The 19,358-nt window shown below is 34.3% G+C and overlaps 3 protein-coding genes and 1 pseudogene across 3 annotated transcripts; all 4 read right to left on the bottom strand.

Annotated features, from left to right (window-relative positions):
* Nucleotides 1-901: 901 nt before the first annotated feature.
* LOC130612797 (uncharacterized) lies at nucleotides 902-2,361 on the bottom strand (the record flags this gene model as incomplete). Its single annotated transcript, XM_057434150.1, has 5 exons — nucleotides 902-970; nucleotides 1,215-1,232; nucleotides 1,428-1,502; nucleotides 1,596-1,632; nucleotides 1,844-2,361. Coding segments are annotated over 5 exons (717 nt in total), but the record flags the coding sequence as incomplete, so codon positions are not given.
* Nucleotides 2,296-5,188, bottom strand: LOC130612796 (putative uncharacterized protein DDB_G0271606). Its single transcript, XM_057434149.1, has 3 exons — nucleotides 5,088-5,188; nucleotides 4,159-4,255; nucleotides 2,296-3,413 (listed from the first exon to the last, which is right to left on the bottom strand). Exons 1-3 carry the CDS (start codon nucleotides 5,186-5,188, stop codon nucleotides 2,847-2,849), a joined length of 765 nt encoding a protein of 254 aa, XP_057290132.1. The 3' UTR covers nucleotides 2,296-2,846.
* Nucleotides 5,189-8,635: 3,447 nt separating this feature from the next.
* LOC130612795 (uncharacterized) lies at nucleotides 8,636-10,878 on the bottom strand (annotated as a pseudogene).
* A 2,533-nt stretch (nucleotides 10,879-13,411) lies between these two features.
* LOC130612794 (putative nuclease HARBI1) lies at nucleotides 13,412-14,053 on the bottom strand. The gene has a single exon (XM_057434148.1). The coding sequence runs from the start codon at nucleotides 14,051-14,053 to the stop codon at nucleotides 13,412-13,414; it is 642 nt and encodes a 213-aa protein (XP_057290131.1).
* Between the last annotated feature and the right edge of the window lie 5,305 nt (nucleotides 14,054-19,358).

Raw genomic sequence — 19,358 nt, 5'->3', positions numbered from 1 at the left:
TTGAGGAGGAATTGTGGGTGGCCGTAAGGGTGAATATGGAGGCGAATATGGATGGTGTCGTAAGTATGGATGCAATTGTGGACGGTGAGAAGACTGACGCAACGTAGACGAAGACAAGGACGACAACGACACAGACGGTGGAGACAACAATGACACAGCAGGAGTTGACGACACAAAAGATGATGAAGAAGATGAAGACAAGAAGGATGAAGAAGTGGATGAAGAAGTGGATGGAGGTGTTTGAAGAAGTGAGAAATGCAAAGAAGAAGGTAAAGATGAGGACAAAGAGGACGATGAGGAAGGTGCAGAGGAAGACAAAGAGGTTGAAGACGAGGAAGACGAGGAGGTAGAGGATGAGGAGGCAGAACATAAATTGGAAACAGATCTTAGGCGTGCCCTGGTTTGATCCCTCCGTTGAAAGTCTTGCTCTATTGCCTAAGTAAGAAAAAGGAGTTCATTTAGACTTAAACATCGAATCGTGCCGAAACCTTTTTCAGCGTAAAGCAATATCAGTATTTACAATATCAGTTTAAAGCAACTTTTTCTGCAGCAAAAGACATGTCATTAAATATATAGCATGTTTTAATGACTTCAAGACATATAACAAGAAATATTTTAGTGTCTCTAGTAACCATTTGTGGATACTTCTTTTTTCCTATCCGTGTTCCAAGAAGCGTTTTTACCTTCGGGAGCATGTAATTGACATTCAAGTAACTTTTAACTGGCGTGCATAGGGACTGCTATTTGTAGCTATTGCGTTATCATACGCTTTTAATCAAATTAAAATGGGCAAGGTTGCAAATTTTTCTGGAACTATTCGCACAAGAGAGATATTTTCGCGAAAATAATTGCCGCAATTTTAAGTCAAAATAAATTAAATTCCGCAAAATCCGAAATCGCATTAAAAAAGCAACACGTACTCTGCGCGGTCACTCACCAAAGCGACAAAATTCTCCACTGCTAAAGGAATCTTAAATATTTTGCAGTATTAAGAAGCGCGTAAGTTTCTACCGATTTGCTAAGAGATTGAAATTGATTTTCGTCCGTAACGCCGTGAAAAAATGCTAAACTAAGGTCCTCAAAAAAATAAACTATTAGTCGAGTTTTTTTCTAGCACAGCCTATTATATCTAGCAAAAATTGGGGTTAAAGGTTCCATCCAAAGTTGAAAAGTGAATGAAGAAAGCGATTTTTCTACTGTGTACTAATCCTCACATGAAGTAACAAAACATCCTTAAACGCGTAAATTACGTTATTACGTTTACGTTTTTTGTCGCTACGATGTTAATTGTCTTTTGATCCCGTTGATTAAATGCTTTGATTAATTATAATTGACCTAAAACCCTTTCAACCTTATTTCTATGTTTATAAAGAATCTGAGAGTCGTGGATGCCTTCTTTCAGGAATAGTTGTTAAAAATAAATGTACCTCAACACGAGTCTCCAATGCACGAATCCGATCCTCCCTTGCATCCAGGTACCTCCTGAACCATAACGGTGTGCGCTAAATAATGAAGGATAAGTTTTAAATACATCATTCATTTTATTTATAAAAATTTAGTCAGAAGCATTAACAAAGAGAATACGTTAAACTTACTTCAAGCCAAGGCTGAAAGTCTTCCGGTGGATCCAGCCTAGTGAAAGGGGAAAAAATTGTCAATCGTAGAATAGAAGCTCTGTGAGAGCAATTTGAGGCCTGTATTATAGATTAAAAACTCGCACGAATGCGTTTTCATGAAAAAGTGTAGTAGGTTGAGTCAAATTAGCGAGACTCGTTGCATCACGTAAACGCGCGAAAAGAAATTTATAATTATGATAAATTCGCAGAAAAAAAGTTATACATACGGAATAACATAGAACTGCTCAGCTGCTGCGGGTGCAACAGGAGCTGCAGGTGGTGCAGCTAATGGTGGTGGTGGTGGTGGCGGTAGCGGTGGTGCAGTTACACTTGGTGGTGCTGGCGCCAGTGGTGGTGATGGCTCCCTAGGTGGTGCTGGTTCCGGTGGTGGTGGTGGTGCTAGCTCTGGTGGTGGTGCTGGTTCTGGTGGTGGTGGTGGTACTGGTGGTGGTGCTGGTACTGGTGGTGGTTGTGGTGGCTCTGGTGCAGCTGGATGTGGGGGTGGTGATGGTGGTGGTGATGGTGGTGGTGATGGTGGTGGTGATGGTGGTGGTGATGGTGGTGGTGATGGTGGTGGTGATGGTGGTGGTGATGGTGGTGGTGCTGGTGCAGCTGGTGGCTGCGGTAGTGGTGGTGGTGGATCTCGGTTTACTCTCCTCCTCCGTCGCTCTCTCACATAAACTGGCTGGCCATCATTTGGTCTACAAGAAAGAAATAATGTATATAATGTATTGAACGAAACAAATTATGTGTATTAAGTGTATTTCTGAGAATCAAACACCAAAAATAATTTCCTACAATATATATCCAACGCTTTTTTACGAAGATGCCTAACAAACTGAATTGTCTTTCGGATGCTAAATTCTACAATAACTCTTTTCATACGAGAGCCAAAATATAGCCTTGTTCAACAAACGATCGCAAAAAATCACTACAAACTTAAGAACAGCTTAATTTTGTACAATTGTTTCAAGAACGTTGTTCCAGAAAAAGATTGTACTATTCTATTATACTTCTTTCGAATATTGGTTAGCGTGTCCTTTATTTAATGTAGCTAGTTTCTTCAAATACTAGTACAAAAAGATTTCTGAGGTAAGAAAGTTGAATACTTTATGTAAAGCATGCATTGGCGGTGGCTGATATAAAAAAAATATAGCAAGAAAAATACTTACGCCACTCTCTTGACTGCTCTTCTCGGATTCTAAATTGATAAAAGTGTCGATAATAACTTTATGATAAAGTTCTGTAAGGAGAAAATAATTTTATGTTACTTACCCTTCGGACGTTGTGATACACAAGGTATCGTTGCCCATTCCTCCACACTTGTTCTTGCTGTGGTTGTTGTTGTGGTTGTTGTTGTAGATCTTGTTGTTGTTGTAGATCTTGTTGTTGTTGTTGTTGTGGTTGTTGCGCTTGTTGTGGTTGTTGCGCTTGTTGTGGTTGTTGCGCTTGTTGTGGTTGTTGCCCTTGTTGTTGCGCTTGTTGTTGCCCTTGTTGTTGCGCTTGTTGTTGCCCTTGTTGTTGCGCTTGTTGTTGTTGTTGTTGCGCTTGTTGTTGTTGCGCTTGTTGTTGTTGTTGCTGCGCTTGTTGTTGCGCTTGTTGTTGTTGTTGCGCTTGTTGTTGTTGTTGCGCTTGTTGTTGTTGTTGCGCTTGTTGTTGTTGTTGCGCTTGTTGTTGTTGTTGTTGCGCTTGTTGTTGTTGTTGCACTTGTTGTTGTTGTTGCGCTTGTTGTTGTTGTTGTTGTAGATCTTGTTGTTGTTGTGCTTGTTGTTGTAGATATTCTGGTTGTTCGTTATTCTACAAAAAAGTATGTATTATAAGACAACAAAACATCGCAACACAGACACTGTGTGCGTGTCTGTAACAGGCAAAGTGATGAGTTCATTATCCTTTGATGTAGCCGAAATTTTCTTTGAAGTTGCCGAAAAAGTATGTCTATTTTGTCAGCGGATTTATTTTGTTTACGTCACGTGATGAAACGACTTAATTTGATTTGCTGAAGTAAATTTAACGGCTAACTTTCGGAAAATGGTTACCCTCGACACAAAAGAACAACAAAAGAACGATCCTTCCATCTTGAAAAAAGTGCAAAAAATAATAAAAATTATTTTTAAAAACAAAAGGAAATTTAAGTGAAAAATTAAAAGTAGAAAAGTGAATTTGTAAGCTTAGATAATTTACTTTATAAGTGAAGATGGAGCTAGAAGTGGTGAAGAGACGTTAGAAGTAGAAAATAAAGACTAGAGTTTAAAACAGATTTGAATTCACAAATAGTAGGAGCTTTATAAAAAAGCTGGCTAGCATATTTTTTTGCATAATTAATGTCTCCCCTGGTGCGTAACTAATTCATTTTTACCAAAATTCAAAACGCTACATAAAGCTGTTAGCTGGCTGATTTACAACGTGATCATATATACTGCAAGTCTAAAAGAGGTATCCATTGAAATGTACCGTGACATGAAATAGTTAGATATTTTGGCATATAATATCGATATTTTTAGTTTTTGTTTCACTTTTTAATGCTGCAGGAGTAAGAATATGCCATGTCAAGATGCCCGTAGAGTATAATTTTTTTTAAATTTCCTGTGAACTTTGCAAGAGCGCCACATGTAATGCGACAATTTATATTGTTTGTGTACCTGACGATGTAAAATTTTATTTACGAAAAGCTTCGTGTATTTTATTGTAAATTTTATGTCTTTTATATAATAAACTGTTTTTGTTTTTTATATTTTGTAATCCAATGGAATGAACTGATTTTTGTTTATTTGGATGTGCTCCTCAAAAACAGGTCTATTTTATATTTCTGTAAACTTTTATGAGAACGGACCGTATATAATGTTTCCAAAATAATGATCTTTATTGATTCCACATTTTCTCCTTGCTCATTGCTTTTTTGATACTTAGATTTGAAAATTGTTGGTAAAAGACAGTACGAATCCAGTTAATTTTTACATTTTGATTGGGTATACTTATGGGGGAAAGGATGGTATGCAACTGAATAAACGATTTTTCTAAATTGCAAAACTATGCCTTTTTTGTATAAGCTGTTGTAAAAACCTTTAGTGTAAATGCAATGCATAAGAAACCTATTTTAAGTGACTTGTGCTTGCTGTTGCCAGCCTTTTTTTTGACACGTAATCACTTAATAAGATGGAAATATTTATTAGCATTTTCCTTTGATGTCGTCGAAAAAGATATGTCTCAAATGTTAAATTTTTTGACGTAACAGCACTACGTCACTAACACTACTTTAACGTCAATATCTTTCATTTTTAGAAAGATTGCATAAAAATTTTATAGACTATAATTTTTTTATTTTGGCAGACCTTCCTGACGTCAGCAAAATTTATCAACCTTTTTACTTCCTTAACCGTTCGTCAAAACCACATAAATCTAAACAATATTTTGATCAGTGTTTTAGGCTCTGCGCAATAGAGGCAATGGGTACATAAATTTCCAAAAAAATACTTTTTGTGTCTTGACCCGTCCTTGCTGATGTTATCAAAATTAAAGTGATGGTTTTCTTTTTCATTGCTCCCCTGCCAGGTGGATTTCTCCGAAGGCCTCATCGACCAGTACAATAATGAATGGTAACATAATTTTGTGGACGTCAATCAAAGTTACTTTAAATTGATTCTTACAACAACCGTGTCACAAGTTGTTTTGGGAAGTCCACCAGTGTACCTAATTTACATGTAACCACTGCTTAAATTAATTTCTTTAGACAAACAGTTGCATTAAAAATTTAACAGAAATGTATGTGTTCAAAAACAACTGATATTATGCTAAGGAATAATTACACACAAGGTAAAGACTTGAACTCAAATTGTTGAGCTGACTTGTTACGGTCAGCTATACAACAAAAATATCATGTCATTGATAACCTCAATGAAGGTAAAACATTAAAAAATAGTGGGCTCCAAGATTTATAAAGCTCAAAGAATTTTAGAAACTTTTTAAGACTGAACTTTTTGTAGCTTTTGTCGAAGAAATAAAACTTAAAGCGTAACTGAAAAACGAACTTCTATTTTTTGAAGTATTTATGTATATAATTCTAAAAGGAATCCTAATCACACAAGGTTAATGAAAAGTCATAGTTATTCATTAAATAAAACTTACCATATTGGACAAGTTCTTCAAATAAAATATTTTGAAATTTTATAATGACTGAGGAACAAGTTTTTATGCAGTTAGTTGTTTTTATACCGTAGTACAACGCTTAGGGAATTGTACATTTACGCCCATGCCTGGTTTTCACATGCAGATCTCTGAATAAGAATAAAAAAATCTCTGAATAAAAACATCCACCAAAATTTGCATAGAGAGATTATCGGGAAAGTCAATAAATATTATAAATTATTAGTTTTTTCACTTCCATTTGAGTCATTAGTAGCGATATTGTTTTCGTTACACAAAGAACAAAAAAGATAAAAAAATTCTTTCCGCTTCCGGCAAAGAGTCAGGTTCCTGGGAACGAGATGTCTCATGCATGTGCTGTGAAAGCACGTTTTAAAAGGATGTTTCAAAATTTGGGGACAATATCAAAAAAGCGTTATTTCGGTATATTTCTTTTTCTGTAACTAAAATGTTTCTTCAATGTGATCATGGTATTAAAGATATTCGACACGATGACGGGAAAGAAGTGACATTAACTGAGTTCTGAACAGAACATAACATGATTTACGTATAAATACATTTGACGAACCCATGTAAGTTTGGATAGCAGCACTGACTAAATGTTCCATCACAGAAACGTCCGTTTTTGAGTTCCCCGCCAGCTTTAATGCATCTAATAGTAGCTAACAGTAGCTTCTTAGAGGCTACTAGGACTCAACCGAATATCTATGTGTATATGTAATCTCGTCATATTTTTAATTGAAATAGCCGCTATAACGTTTTAAAGAAGCAATCGAACAAGGAAAAGCAAAATTTATTGCGCATGTACAAATTCGATCACCGTTGCTCACTTCGACTGCATTCGCTTAAGTGGAAACCCTCCGTTACGCATGTAAGACTAATATGTTTTGCTGGATTAGTTTTTATTAGTAAAAAATTCGTGATTTTCTAAACAGCACTTTGAGTAACTGATTTCCCGTAGGAGGTTTACTTGATTGTTTGAAAAACATACGTAGCGTGAACTTTATGCACATTGGGGAGATTTTAACTTATCGTTAGTTTTGTTTAACTATGTATTGTCTGTATAAGTTAAAATATTATCAGGAGAGGATACTTTGATTTTGTGAACATTATTTCCTACGTTTTTCTTTGTTATCACCCGTTTACAAAGGGTTAGTAAAATAATTTAAAAAAGAAACAGAATTTATTTTTGCATGAAGAAAGAATTGATGACTATCACTGGTAATCCCTTACAATCCGAGTTTAACCGTTAGGGCTAGGGTTAGGGTGTGAAAATTTCCATTCAAGTTTAAATTTGTTGCGTTCTAAGAAAGAATGTTCAGGGAAAAACTTCTAGGAAATTTCTCTTAGCTATAGTACTTAACCTTTCCCCAACTTGTCTAAAAATGTTTACTTTCAGGATTGTAGACAATAAAAGTACACAAAGAACCATTACATTAAATTCATTAGAGGTTATCAATGTAACTGCATATTATTTTTTGTACCTATCTCCGGTTAAAAGTTCTATATCCAGAGCAGCTATAATTTGACTTTAGTTACATCCACATTATATCTTGTTTAATTTTGATGTGTACATATTAAAAACAAACTTAAATTAATGTGTTGTTGGCTAATAGGTTCTCAGTTATTCTTCTTAACTGGATTATTTAAAATATACTCTTCTAATGATAATAATCTAGTTAAGATTTTTTATTTAGAGAAACTAAAGCTGAATATCTTGCCGAAAAGTTGCTTATCATTTCTTTTTCATTCAAATTTTGTTAACAAGTATCAACTACCATTGCAAAACGCTGGAGATGATGACGGTTACAAAGTGACGGGAGCAACATCATCGCATTATGCGGATCCTAATCCTCAATTTATAACACCAGTGTGTATGCTGAGTTGACAATAAAAAAAGAACACGGACAACATTGTCTAACTATACAGAAGTCAACGTTTAATAAATAAATTCAAGTATGCATGCTTAATACGTCTAACATGACAGTCTGCATTATTATTTTGTTACTTTTTATTTAGACGTGTTTTCTTGTCGATTAAAAAAATTAAGTATCTTGTGAAAAACTAATAATTCAAAATCTTATACCTATAACGAAATATTTTACGAATTACATGTTTGATATTTCGTGTATTTCGGAAGGACATCTAATAACCTTTAAAAATGTAAAAGTTGCAATTAAATGGTGATGTATAATGCAGAGTATTAACCCTACGTAAACTGTTTAGTGGACCATGAAAATATGTGAAGATTGACCTTTGTCTACATTTTTTCAAAATAGAAATGACATACTCATCTGAATCATTTTCGCACATGTATGAGCTTTAGAGAAATCATTTTAAAAATCAAATTATACTAATTTTTTTCTTTAAAAAGTTTTATCGCCCCCATCTAAAATTCATAATCTCCTACACTCAGGAAGTATAGCTAACACAAAACGAGTTTAACGTTATTTTCTTTACATTAGTCTTAAACTACCCACAGTCAATTTTTTTTGTTATGGAGTCATGTACTGGACAAAAGTCACGCCATAAGGTGCCGTGTTGCGCAGTAGAGTGTCGAGATGAAATATATATTGTGCCGGTACAGAAGGGCAATAGATGGATGGGTAATAGAGAGACGCGATGCGTAATAGAAAGTAATGGTTGGACGCGTAAGTTCTGTTAACCGCCCAAAAAGTAGCCAATCCTGTAGTCATTCAATATGTTCTCTCCCGTGCTTGAATATAGGAGGTGCTCTTTTCCATTTTTAGGGAACTTTCAGTTAGAAAACAGAGAAAAAGTAAATAGTTCTAGCAAATTGTACATTTGAATAAATATCAACTTTGTTATGTGGATTTATCAACTATCTTATTATTTTATTTACGTGTACACGGTTACTTTTAGGTTGTAATATTGGCGTATATGTTGCTTTGCATTGTATTCAACTCAATTTCACAATACTACTTCGAATGATCAGTTGTCGGTGTCAAATCGGCACATATACTTGGTTTTACAGCTTTGCTGTTGATGTCTGCATAATGAGATATCGTTTTCCCTGTTTCGTCATAATCGTTAGTACTTTGATTTTTACTGCTTTGTGGAGGTCCCGTCCGGATCATGTTGACAATTATAAAACCTTAAAAAAAATAATAAAGCATGAATAAAAAAGGAAACATTTTATATGTGAAAATATAAGATTTTAATGTCCACAGTTTTATTCTTTTTCTCTTTCAAGAGTGTTTCTTAAAATGTTTGAACTGACTAGAAGAAAAAGGTAAGATAAAATTGAACTTTAAAAATGAAAATAATAACTATATCGTTGTATATCTTCCTCTCACAAATCTACGAAACTTGGCGCCTCTTTTATATTAAACTAGTCGATAATGAAAAAATGCACATAGGCAGGATAATATATAACACTTATACAGTTTGTATGAAAATACTATATTTTCAGCTGGTCAAATCTTAAATATTTATGCCTGGGTATTTGAGACTTGCAATCACAATTTAAGTCATTAAAAAAAAGATGACATACTGACATTTATGTTTCAAAATGACAAATATGATTGTATTTAAAATCAGTGCGATAACCGATGTGACGATCGCAGTTTTAATATTACTTGCAAATTGATGGCCACCTGATAGGGAAATATTTATTAATTGCAGAAAATAAGATTTCTGTGTTGGTGGATGTTACTCCTATTAACTTTTAACTCGAACCACATGACCAGAAAATATTATTTTCACTTTTATCCCGAATAAAGCATGTGTGGTATTAAAATGTTTTGAATATTTTTAAGAGAATGTGTATTATTTAACTCTTTGTCGTCGGAAAAATCGTGCATATCTTGAAAAAAAAATTCATCACTTTCGCTAAGAAATAACTGTAATTAAGTTTGGGCCCTAGAAAACTTTTTATAAAAAAACCCGTCATGTTTTAGAAAACCAATCCGGATGTTGTAAAAGCCACAAATTTTAAGACAGCCTTTCCTAAAGGGTTAACTAAAATTACACGTTATATGTATCGCTAGTATTGTTTTACGAGGTTAATACAGCTATTAGAAATCTTTCCAACCTTTCAAATTTCTCATAAAGTCTTTCTTAGTTCCTGCGGTTTAAAATACATTCTATTTGAAATCAACAAACTAAGGTTTTATCAACTTCTTTTTTACTCAAGATGCTTTTAAGAAAGAGGAAGGAACGCTACTTTAGTATACTAAAAGTGTGATTAACCATGAACTACAAATTGAATAAGCATTAGGAAAGTTTAAAATAAATTGAAACTATTTGATTATTAAATTTTTCAATCTCTCTCAATTTATTCGGGATTTCTTAGAAACTTCTATAACGACTTTAGCATATTTTCTAACCAATCCCTTCATAAATATATTATTACTAGTAGCACCTAAAAACATTAACATCTATTTACATGTCCTCGCTACTTTTCTTTCTGTATTCATCGTCGCAATAGTTCGGGTTGGAGTATTATCTGGTGAAGAGATAGTGGTGATAACTCTGCTAGCAAGCTTTACACCAATGTTTTTGTTGTATCATGCCCAAATAAGAACGACATCAATATCTGGTGAATTGCAAAGTGTAAGGTCTGCCTTAGAGGTGGTATAAATAGTCTCTCTACCAGAAAACTGCAAATGATAGGTGATATTACATTTTCCAGTATCTTCGCCATCCCAAGTGACACGAACACAACTTGCATTGTGTCTGTAAAATAACACGTTCGAAACCAGTGAAGGTACAACTATGAAATAAAACACGCAGAGAATTTTTTTCTTTTTTGAAAACAGAAAAATTATTTAAATAACCATATACTAACATTCATGCTCACATTCAACGACGATTCCATACTTCCTAATGTATTAGAAGTAACTAATGCAAGGTTTCTTCCACAATCTTCTAGTGATAAGTCGAGTGTTAAAACTGTATTCGTATTGTCTGATTGCATTATTAATAACAGAAAATTAGATGCAGTACTGAAGTTGTCCTCTCGCACTTCCCATTTCAGATTAAGTATTGGATATCCACATACCTGCGGCGCCACTGTTAAAATTGTACTTTCGGTTATATTATATTGATATTCATACTTAATGTCACAAAAGTTTGATTTACCTGTAAGAATAAAAAACATTATTTATCATGTGTTGCTAAATTATTTACAGAAAATGTCTGCTTTGCTAAAATAAATTAAAAAAGAGTTAAGTACATGGAACATAACTATGATAAAATATGTTCTAGACAATATAAAACCACAAGGGTTATCTAGTTTGTCAATGCAGTAGAAATGTGAAGAGCAGGTTCGAAAAAAATTATTGCAAAATAACACTGCAACTAAACTCATTCTTTTAGTTATCTCCCTGTCATCTCACCTGTGTATACTGTTACGTTCCAAATAGCTTAGAATCAAACGGAAATTAAATAGAAGAATTTACATAAAGATGCTAATTTAATTCAAGTTGCACAGTTTCCAACTGTGCAACGTGCGCTCTTGCCACTTCGAGATGTAGGAATTCTAATGACGCATTCGCAATTGGTTGGGTTTGAAGGACAGACTTCGTGATCAAAAAACAAATAGCTCCATTGTGTTCTTTAATTCACATTCTACTTAGGGGCTGTTTATATGAGAGGCGGGACGGACGATTGCCGGGACGGGACGTTTGCCGGGATCCCGCTCTCATTAATAATTATACTTAAAATCACTTTGCGTTTATATGGAAAATTTTTGTCCCGGGACAATTTCGTCCCGTCCCGGCTGAGCGGGATCCCGCTTGAGCTAAGCGGGATCCCGGCTTAGGCGGGACGTTTTTTTCCATATAAACACACCGTCCCGGGACAAACGAGGTAATATTTGCACTATCAGCATATTTCAATAGAAAGAAAAAAACAAACATGGCTGCTAAACGTGCACTTGTTAAGAAGCCAACAGATGTTCCAACCAAGAAAAAGTGTTTTAGATTCAATGATGAAATGGTTTTTTAACCTCATTAACTGTCTATTAGATTATAAAGCAAAGTGTGAGTTTATAAAGCAAAGTGTGAGTTTGAGAACATTGATTTTGATGCAGACAAACCAATGCAATACAAAGTCATTCGAACTGAGTTGGCAAAATTATATCAAAATGAAGAAGAAGTGTTTGGACCAGTGGAGGATACCTCCACTGTGCTCTCCCAAGAAAATGTTAGGGAAATGAAAAAAATGATAGCAAGAGGCTACCAAAGAGTGTTAGAAAAAATAAAAGATTTACGGCAGGGATTTTCTAAAGCAGTAATTAGTGGCACGCGTAGTGGCTGTGGCAGATTAGTGTATAAACACTATGACAGTTTGAAGCTCCTTTGGAGTGGAAGTGCAATCACAGAGCCCCTACCCAATGGCATTGATAGTGCTGATGTGAATCAAACAAAATCAAGTAATGAAATGTTATCTGACCATGATGATCCAACTGCAAATATTAATAGTGTTGACAGTGGTGAATATGAAGATCCAGCAGATGACGATAATTTGAGCTTGTCATCAAGTGATCAGTCAGTCTCGAAAAATTCATGCATTGTTACTTCCACACCAAAAACAACATCAGCAGTGCCAAAACTTATTGATAATAAAAGAAAACAACTTGAGAGAAAGTTGTCATCTGCTCAGCGTGATACCTTACTGTTGAGAGAAGCAAAAGAAGAAAGATCTGATCGTAAAGAGCTCCAAGAGATGATTACAAATTCTAATGAGTCCTTTACAGCTGCACTTGATAATATAAGCCAGGCTATGTTGCAAATTAGTGAAACTATGTCACACTCCATGCAGCTGATGGCACAATCATTCAGCCAGCAAGCAGGTCCAAGCTCACAAAATTATGAAAGCTATGGTAGACGTCACCATTTTCAGCATAAAAATCCAAATTGTAATGTCGTCTCAAGCATCGTAACCCAAAACAACAACATAAGTCCCAACGATCCCAGTGGCGGTGGTTATTATCAATCATTAATGAGGGAATGATACGAAAAAAAAAACATGTGTATATAGTTCAGAGAGTGTGTCAGGAACAATTGCATTGATGCAAGTTTATGTTCACAGACAAACCTAAAAGTTATATTATGTTGATTGCCTAAACATTTATGTTATGTTAGTTGCCCAACAAACTATATGACCAAAACGTTCTAATCCGTAGATTTTTAACAAAAATTAACAACAAACAAAAATATTTTCACTGTGAGTTACATTGAGCATAATAGGCTTTCAAATCTTTAGCAGTATCAGAAGAAACTTTTTATTGAAATTAATGTGCGAATGTTTGAATTTAGCCTTTATCATTTCCTTTTACAGAACATGCAATACTTTATAAATCTTTACATTTTTTGTATTTATTGTATATATATATAATTGTTAGTATGGAAGACTGTCCTGTATAAAATTTGTTATTACTTCCCGTACAACATCACCCTCTGCAAGATTTCCTAAATACACAGAGTAATCTAATTGTTGTGTCTCTGCTTTATGCTTTTCTATTTTAATTTTCACCAAATCAGGGTCAATAACACATTTGTTAGGGTTAGCACACTCGACTGGGTTTCTCGCTGACCGGAGCATGTTGTTAAATAACACTTGAGCATTTGTTGAACAACTATGGTACTCTTTCATACAGTACGGTGTCAAGGGGTATGCAGGGTCACCAATCAAATAGTTTGGAACTTTGGCTCGGCCTGGCAGGATGTCCTCATAAGTAATGGGTATATCTCATCTTTAAGTTTAGCAGCAATATTTGAGTTGGCGAACACCTTCGCGTCATGTACACTGCCTGGCCACCTACAATCAACATCCATGAAATAGCCACGGAAATCGCATACTGCCTGAACGTTAAGAAAAAAATACATTTTGTAAGAAAAATAATCTTGTGAATGTTCACTAGGTCGTAAGATTTGTACGTGGGTGCCATCTATGCAGCCAAAAGCTTGCGTCATTCTAAATTTGGCCTCAAATTCTCCTACTTTTTCAAGCATCTCTTCTTTCGTTTTTGGCAGGGCTATGGTTTTTGGTCCAAGCTTGTAAGTTATGCAGTTACAAACATCTCTTATGACTTTTGACACCGTAGATATGTGCAGGCCAAAAGTGTTTGCTGTCATTGACAAAGATCCTGTGTCTTTCAAGTAGTACAACGTTACTGCAACTTTTTTTTCTGCAGACAAGGCTCGATAATTTGGAGATGTGTTGTCAGGAGTAATCCATATGCGTATTTGATCTACTAAATCAGTAAACATAGCCTTTGTCATTCTGAAGTTCTTTTTCCAATCCTCCTCGGGAAGAACATCAAAAAACATGTTCAACCATCACTGTTCCACTCGTCCTTGTTTGAACCATGTTGAACGAGGAATTCGGTTTTTCATTTGCTCTTTCAATGCTTTCTGTTTTTTTATCCAACAGTTTCTTTTGCTTCCACTCAAAAGTGATGCAGTTAAAAGAGTTCTATAGTGAGTGTATTGAAGTGCTAAAATCATTAACAATGTATTGAGCTGCAACAACAATGTTGATGATGTTAAAAAAATCTGTTTATTTGCTTGCAATTTTGTTTTGTTTTCGTTTTGACGCGTCATTATACTTTAGAAAAATTTAAATTTGGCGCTTGTGTTGTGAAATCGTCCCGGCGCACTTTTTTCCATATAAAGGCGGGATAAAATCATCCCGGCAAACGTCCCGTCCCGGCAATCGTCCCGTCCCGCCTCTCATATAAACAGCCCCTTAGGTATGTTTTTATCATTATTTCTATTTTTAAGGTTTTCAGAGTTTAAGGGTTCTCAATTTTCTTTACTTTCTTAAATTTTTTTTTTTAACTCAGCCGATTAACTAAACTGTTATTAATACAAAGTAAAAGCTATTTCTATATTTAAACAGTAATTGATCATTGTCGCTATTTTATAAAGGGGACGTAATTTACCATCCCAATCGACTTATTAGCTACAAATTTTCTTAGATCATGCCCACGCGCAATAATTTGGGGCCTTTTCATGTTAGACTTAGTAACTTGTCAATATTCACAGTGAACAATCTTTGTCATATCGTAATGAAGAGAGATTATCCTTTCAACATTTTCCACAAAAAGAATTGGAGAAAGTTTTAGCTTATGTAAAAACACAACTGCATCTATTTTCTTTGGATGTTTTGCTATTGGACAACATCCCAGAGCTTTGCAGGGGGTGGCTTATACAAATTAACGAAGTAAGTTCCTTTGCATGTGAAATAATTAAAGCGTATGAACAAGTTCTAAAAAAATTACTTTCTAATCTAGAAACGTTTTTTATAATCTGTTTGACTTCAGAAACACTATGTACACATTTAAAGTTCTGAATAAAAGTTATGTCAAATATATTTTTTAAGTATTTTTAATCATATCGCTACAGTAATAGCCGTATTTTGTGTGTCCATAATTTTTGCTTAATCGCTACGTTTCTCTAAAGATAGTGGTGACTGGGATATGGATAAAAAACAAAAATATAAAAAATGGAATATAAACGACGGGCGGAATATTAGATGTTTTTATGGGTTAACGAATTACTAAGGAATACTCTTCAATGATTTTTTATGGAAAAAAATTTTTCGTATTATTCAAGTTTTTTCATAATGTATATGATGTCGCTATGTTGTGACTTTAAGAATACGTTGTGATACTTTAGGCGTGTTTTTAAGTGATTTAAATTTCTAACATGCTTATCTAAAAAAAAAACATTATTCCTACTAAAAAATCCAGAAAAATTATTTCCACTTAATATGGGTTTTCGTAACAAGGTCATTAAACTTCATGTCATTTGAGAAAACCAACTTCCTAAGCTCTTGAAAGTTATGTTTAAAACCAATAACTTGCGCGCTATAAAGTCTCATGTCGCTGTCAGGTCCTGACAGAAGAACATACGATAGTGATTCTTACAAACAACTTTGATAAGGTTTGTGTACTATAAAGTCTAGTTTCACTAGCTGTCGTTAATGTATCTGATATGATAAAGAAAGAATAATTTAAAAAAATGATAAACAAGAATACAAGGGTAAAAGAATACAGCGGGTGCTAATATGACGGAGATAAAACCACTTTGAGCAAAAAAAGAGCAACAATTATCAGAAATTAAACACAAAATAAAAACATGATGTTCAACGATGAATTGATGTTACCGTTTTTGTACAGGGTTTGAGGTGAATGGGTGGGATATTTGAGAATAATCATATATGGTACGGGGCTATCATCTCAAGTTTTGATAACATATTAAACAGATCAGAAATCGTAGCAGCCACTTCTGCTATGACGGGGTGATAACGATTTGTAAACTGTGTTTTTATTTCAGCTATCATTGCGGGAAAGTTGTTTGTTGAAAAATATGTTACATTTGCAAAACTAAATTGGCGTATGCGCTTATCTTGATTCACGACATACTGTATACCAATCTAGAGCGCTGCACTTGATTGTGTGGCACAGTTTACGATTCTTAATAAGTGCTCCACAGAGTGTTTAACGGCGGGTGACACCTTGACTCATGGCTTAACCCAGCGTTTCGACGCCGGGTCTCTCGGCTAGTATATTAATAATTTTGGATATTAATTGCTTCTTTGTTTTGATACATCTAATTACATCCTAAGATAATATACCAAAAGTTTAGTTTTGAACTAAAGATAAATATTAAAACAAACAAAGTACCTGCAACATGATTTATTTCAATATCTTCTTGCTCTCCAAATATTGGATTATAGAAAAGCGTAACTAACTAAAAAAATAAGGTTTCGTTGTATTGGATATTCTTCAATGTCACTGTATATGTAGTTGTGGTCTAGACATACACAGCGGAAAGTCTGTTTCCAAATAACTCCTTTCCTTTGTTTAAAATATTTTGAGAATTCGTACCACCCTTTACTACTTTCAGATCTTCAGGTTGTGATTTCAATCGTGATGCCAACTTCACATGAAAGGTGCTAATTGTTTGACCTGTATCGAGTTTTATCCTCCACTGCATGCTGATGGTAGTATCATAGATTGCTTCCACAACAGGTGTAAGCCGTAAAAGCTTTTAAAGAAAGATTTCACCACTAATGTTTGCAAACTGCAGCAACATAACAACAGTATTAAATTACACAAATTCGGGGAAAACCGCTCAACGCGGGATCCTGTAATCGCGATGTTAGTCGAAGTGGCACCCATTAAGAGATATGCAATAACAAAATTCATCAAGTTTAAAGCGTCAATTTTGAAGTTCTGTTACTTTTTAATGTAACTTTTATATGGATATTTCCAAAAATTTCCAATTTTATCAAACACGTTTTGAACTAAATAAACCATGAAATAAATTAATTAGCGAGGAAATTTTATTGGATAAAATTGTTCTGCAAGGTGTACTATACAGAACCAGATCATCCTAACTGTGCAATGGGAAGCGGTATCCATTGTATTAAATGTGCCCGAAAGAGCCTCGATTTTCCAACGGCAGTCTTCGAAATTAGGTAGACAAGAAAAAAAGGAAAATGTTCCAGTTCTAAGTTTAGAGCAAACTAAAACAAAACATGGTCACCAACCACCGCTTTGTTGCAGTTTCGCTTTTTGCCTTAAATGGAGAAAGGGAATATATATATATAGCTAGTATATCACTATTTTTTTGCATTTATTGAACCCTTCTTAGCCTCACTCATACATAAGCTAGTTGGTATGGAAATACTAATCTAAAGTAAAACTAGCTACTTAGCTAGCAGAAAAGGATTCTTCTAGAAATACGTTTTAGCTTGCACAGTGAGTTAGATAATTCTGCTCTTGTTAGGATATCCAATCACATTGCTACAATCGTTCACTAAATATGGTGGCTTTGGCAATTTTAGGCCAAACCAAACCAAAAAGTTTATCAAATTCAACAATAAAAAATAGCTACATATTCTACCGATAGTCCTTCCCTTTCTAATCATCATCAATGCATAGAGTTTGACGTGGTCACGTCTAATGGTTTTCACCGCTCATGAATTTTATTTACGATTATAGCTATATTGTGTGCATGTCAAAAAGACAATTTTTAATCAGAACAATTTTCAGAAAATTGGAAAAAATTACTAATCGGGAAATAAATTTTGTTTGTATTACTTACGCTTAACTGTGTATAGCCCCAACACGGGATACCATTCTAGTTTCCTTTAACATTTTGTAGCATTTACTGGTACTTTAAATTCTAAATAATATGTGTCACTGGTCCATGAAATATTGTGTTTTCTCTGAGGCATTCGGATTAGAAAACTGAATTTTGAAAATCTTAGTAAACTCGACATAAGTAAACTTCTGGGTATAGTACACAATTTTTAAATTATGTATGTATTCATACCCTATTGGTGCAATGGTTAAGGTACTCTTGCAAACAAGAGATCAAGGTAAAAATCTTAGACCACACTAGGACATACAACATTATTTTGTGCCTGTAGCTATAGTAGCTATATTGAGGACAATAGTAAATCCTTGAGAAAGGTAAAAAATGTAAATGATCGAATGGCCATTAATTGTTTTCCTTTTTCTCCATCGCTGTTGCTCCTCGACGCACGCAAATTTATTTTTCTCGTATTTCAAAAGGAGTAGGTGATAGTGATCCCTCACCTATATCAATGTGTAAAATGGCAACAATCGGTGCGCCTTTAACAACAAATAGACTATGAGCTCGCTGTTTACTAAGAATATAACCTATATAGTTAACGTTATGTGTTTTTCTATTACTAATACAATTAAAAGACTAGTTTTATTGCATACAAAGTCTGTATTACATACTCAGTGCAACTACGTTTTAACAGGTGATGACTGGTTAGTTTTGGTTACGTTAAGGACTTGTAATAGTAGGACATAGAGATTAGGATAATTTATATAGTATAATTAGGGTTAAGGTTTCTTTAATCTTCTATGCCGATCAAAAACTCATGGTGAACAAAAAAGGCGTGAGACAAACAAAACACGAAAAAAACTACGTACCTGTTTGGCTGTTGAACATCATAAAATATAGCAATGTTAAAACATCAATACATCTTTTACATTTGTGCATCATTGCAACATTTAGACATCATCAGAATTAAATATCAAACGGTGTAAGAAAACAATATGAAAAAGTTCTTTGAATTCACAAAATAATGTATCCGTAAGTTATCTCTCAACAATATATCATTATTGCCTATTTTAAGTGGGCTAACTCATTAAGAATGACCTTATTGACCTATTAAGTTTCCAGGCTATTTATATATCACTTCTGATTTTGAACAGCCACTTTTGTACATTTTATCATTCTAAACATTTTATTGTCTATAGTTTTCGATAAACTGTGTAATAAGGCAGGCATATAAATATATTGCCAAATAATGACGCCTGTCGTGTAAAGTGACAACAGATAAGCGATACGGGGTAAAATTGATGTACGAAAAAGATGGCTGTTTGAGTTAAAGAATTATGGAATGTTGTCTACAAGTATTAGTAGCATATTGTATATGTTACTTTACAAGGCAAATTTCCAAGTTCTATCTGTCTGTGATTTTCTTAAAGAATCTATGCTCAATCATCAATCTATGCTCACTCTTCAAGATAATGAAAAGACCTGTGACCACCCTAATAACTCCTCAGGTGGTGAACTCTTCCAA

Source organism: Hydractinia symbiolongicarpus, chromosome 10, assembly GCF_029227915.1.
Source record: "Hydractinia symbiolongicarpus strain clone_291-10 chromosome 10, HSymV2.1, whole genome shotgun sequence".
Lineage (NCBI taxonomy): Eukaryota > Metazoa > Cnidaria > Hydrozoa > Anthoathecata > Hydractiniidae > Hydractinia > Hydractinia symbiolongicarpus.
This window is presented reverse-complemented; position numbering and strand designations above follow the sequence as displayed.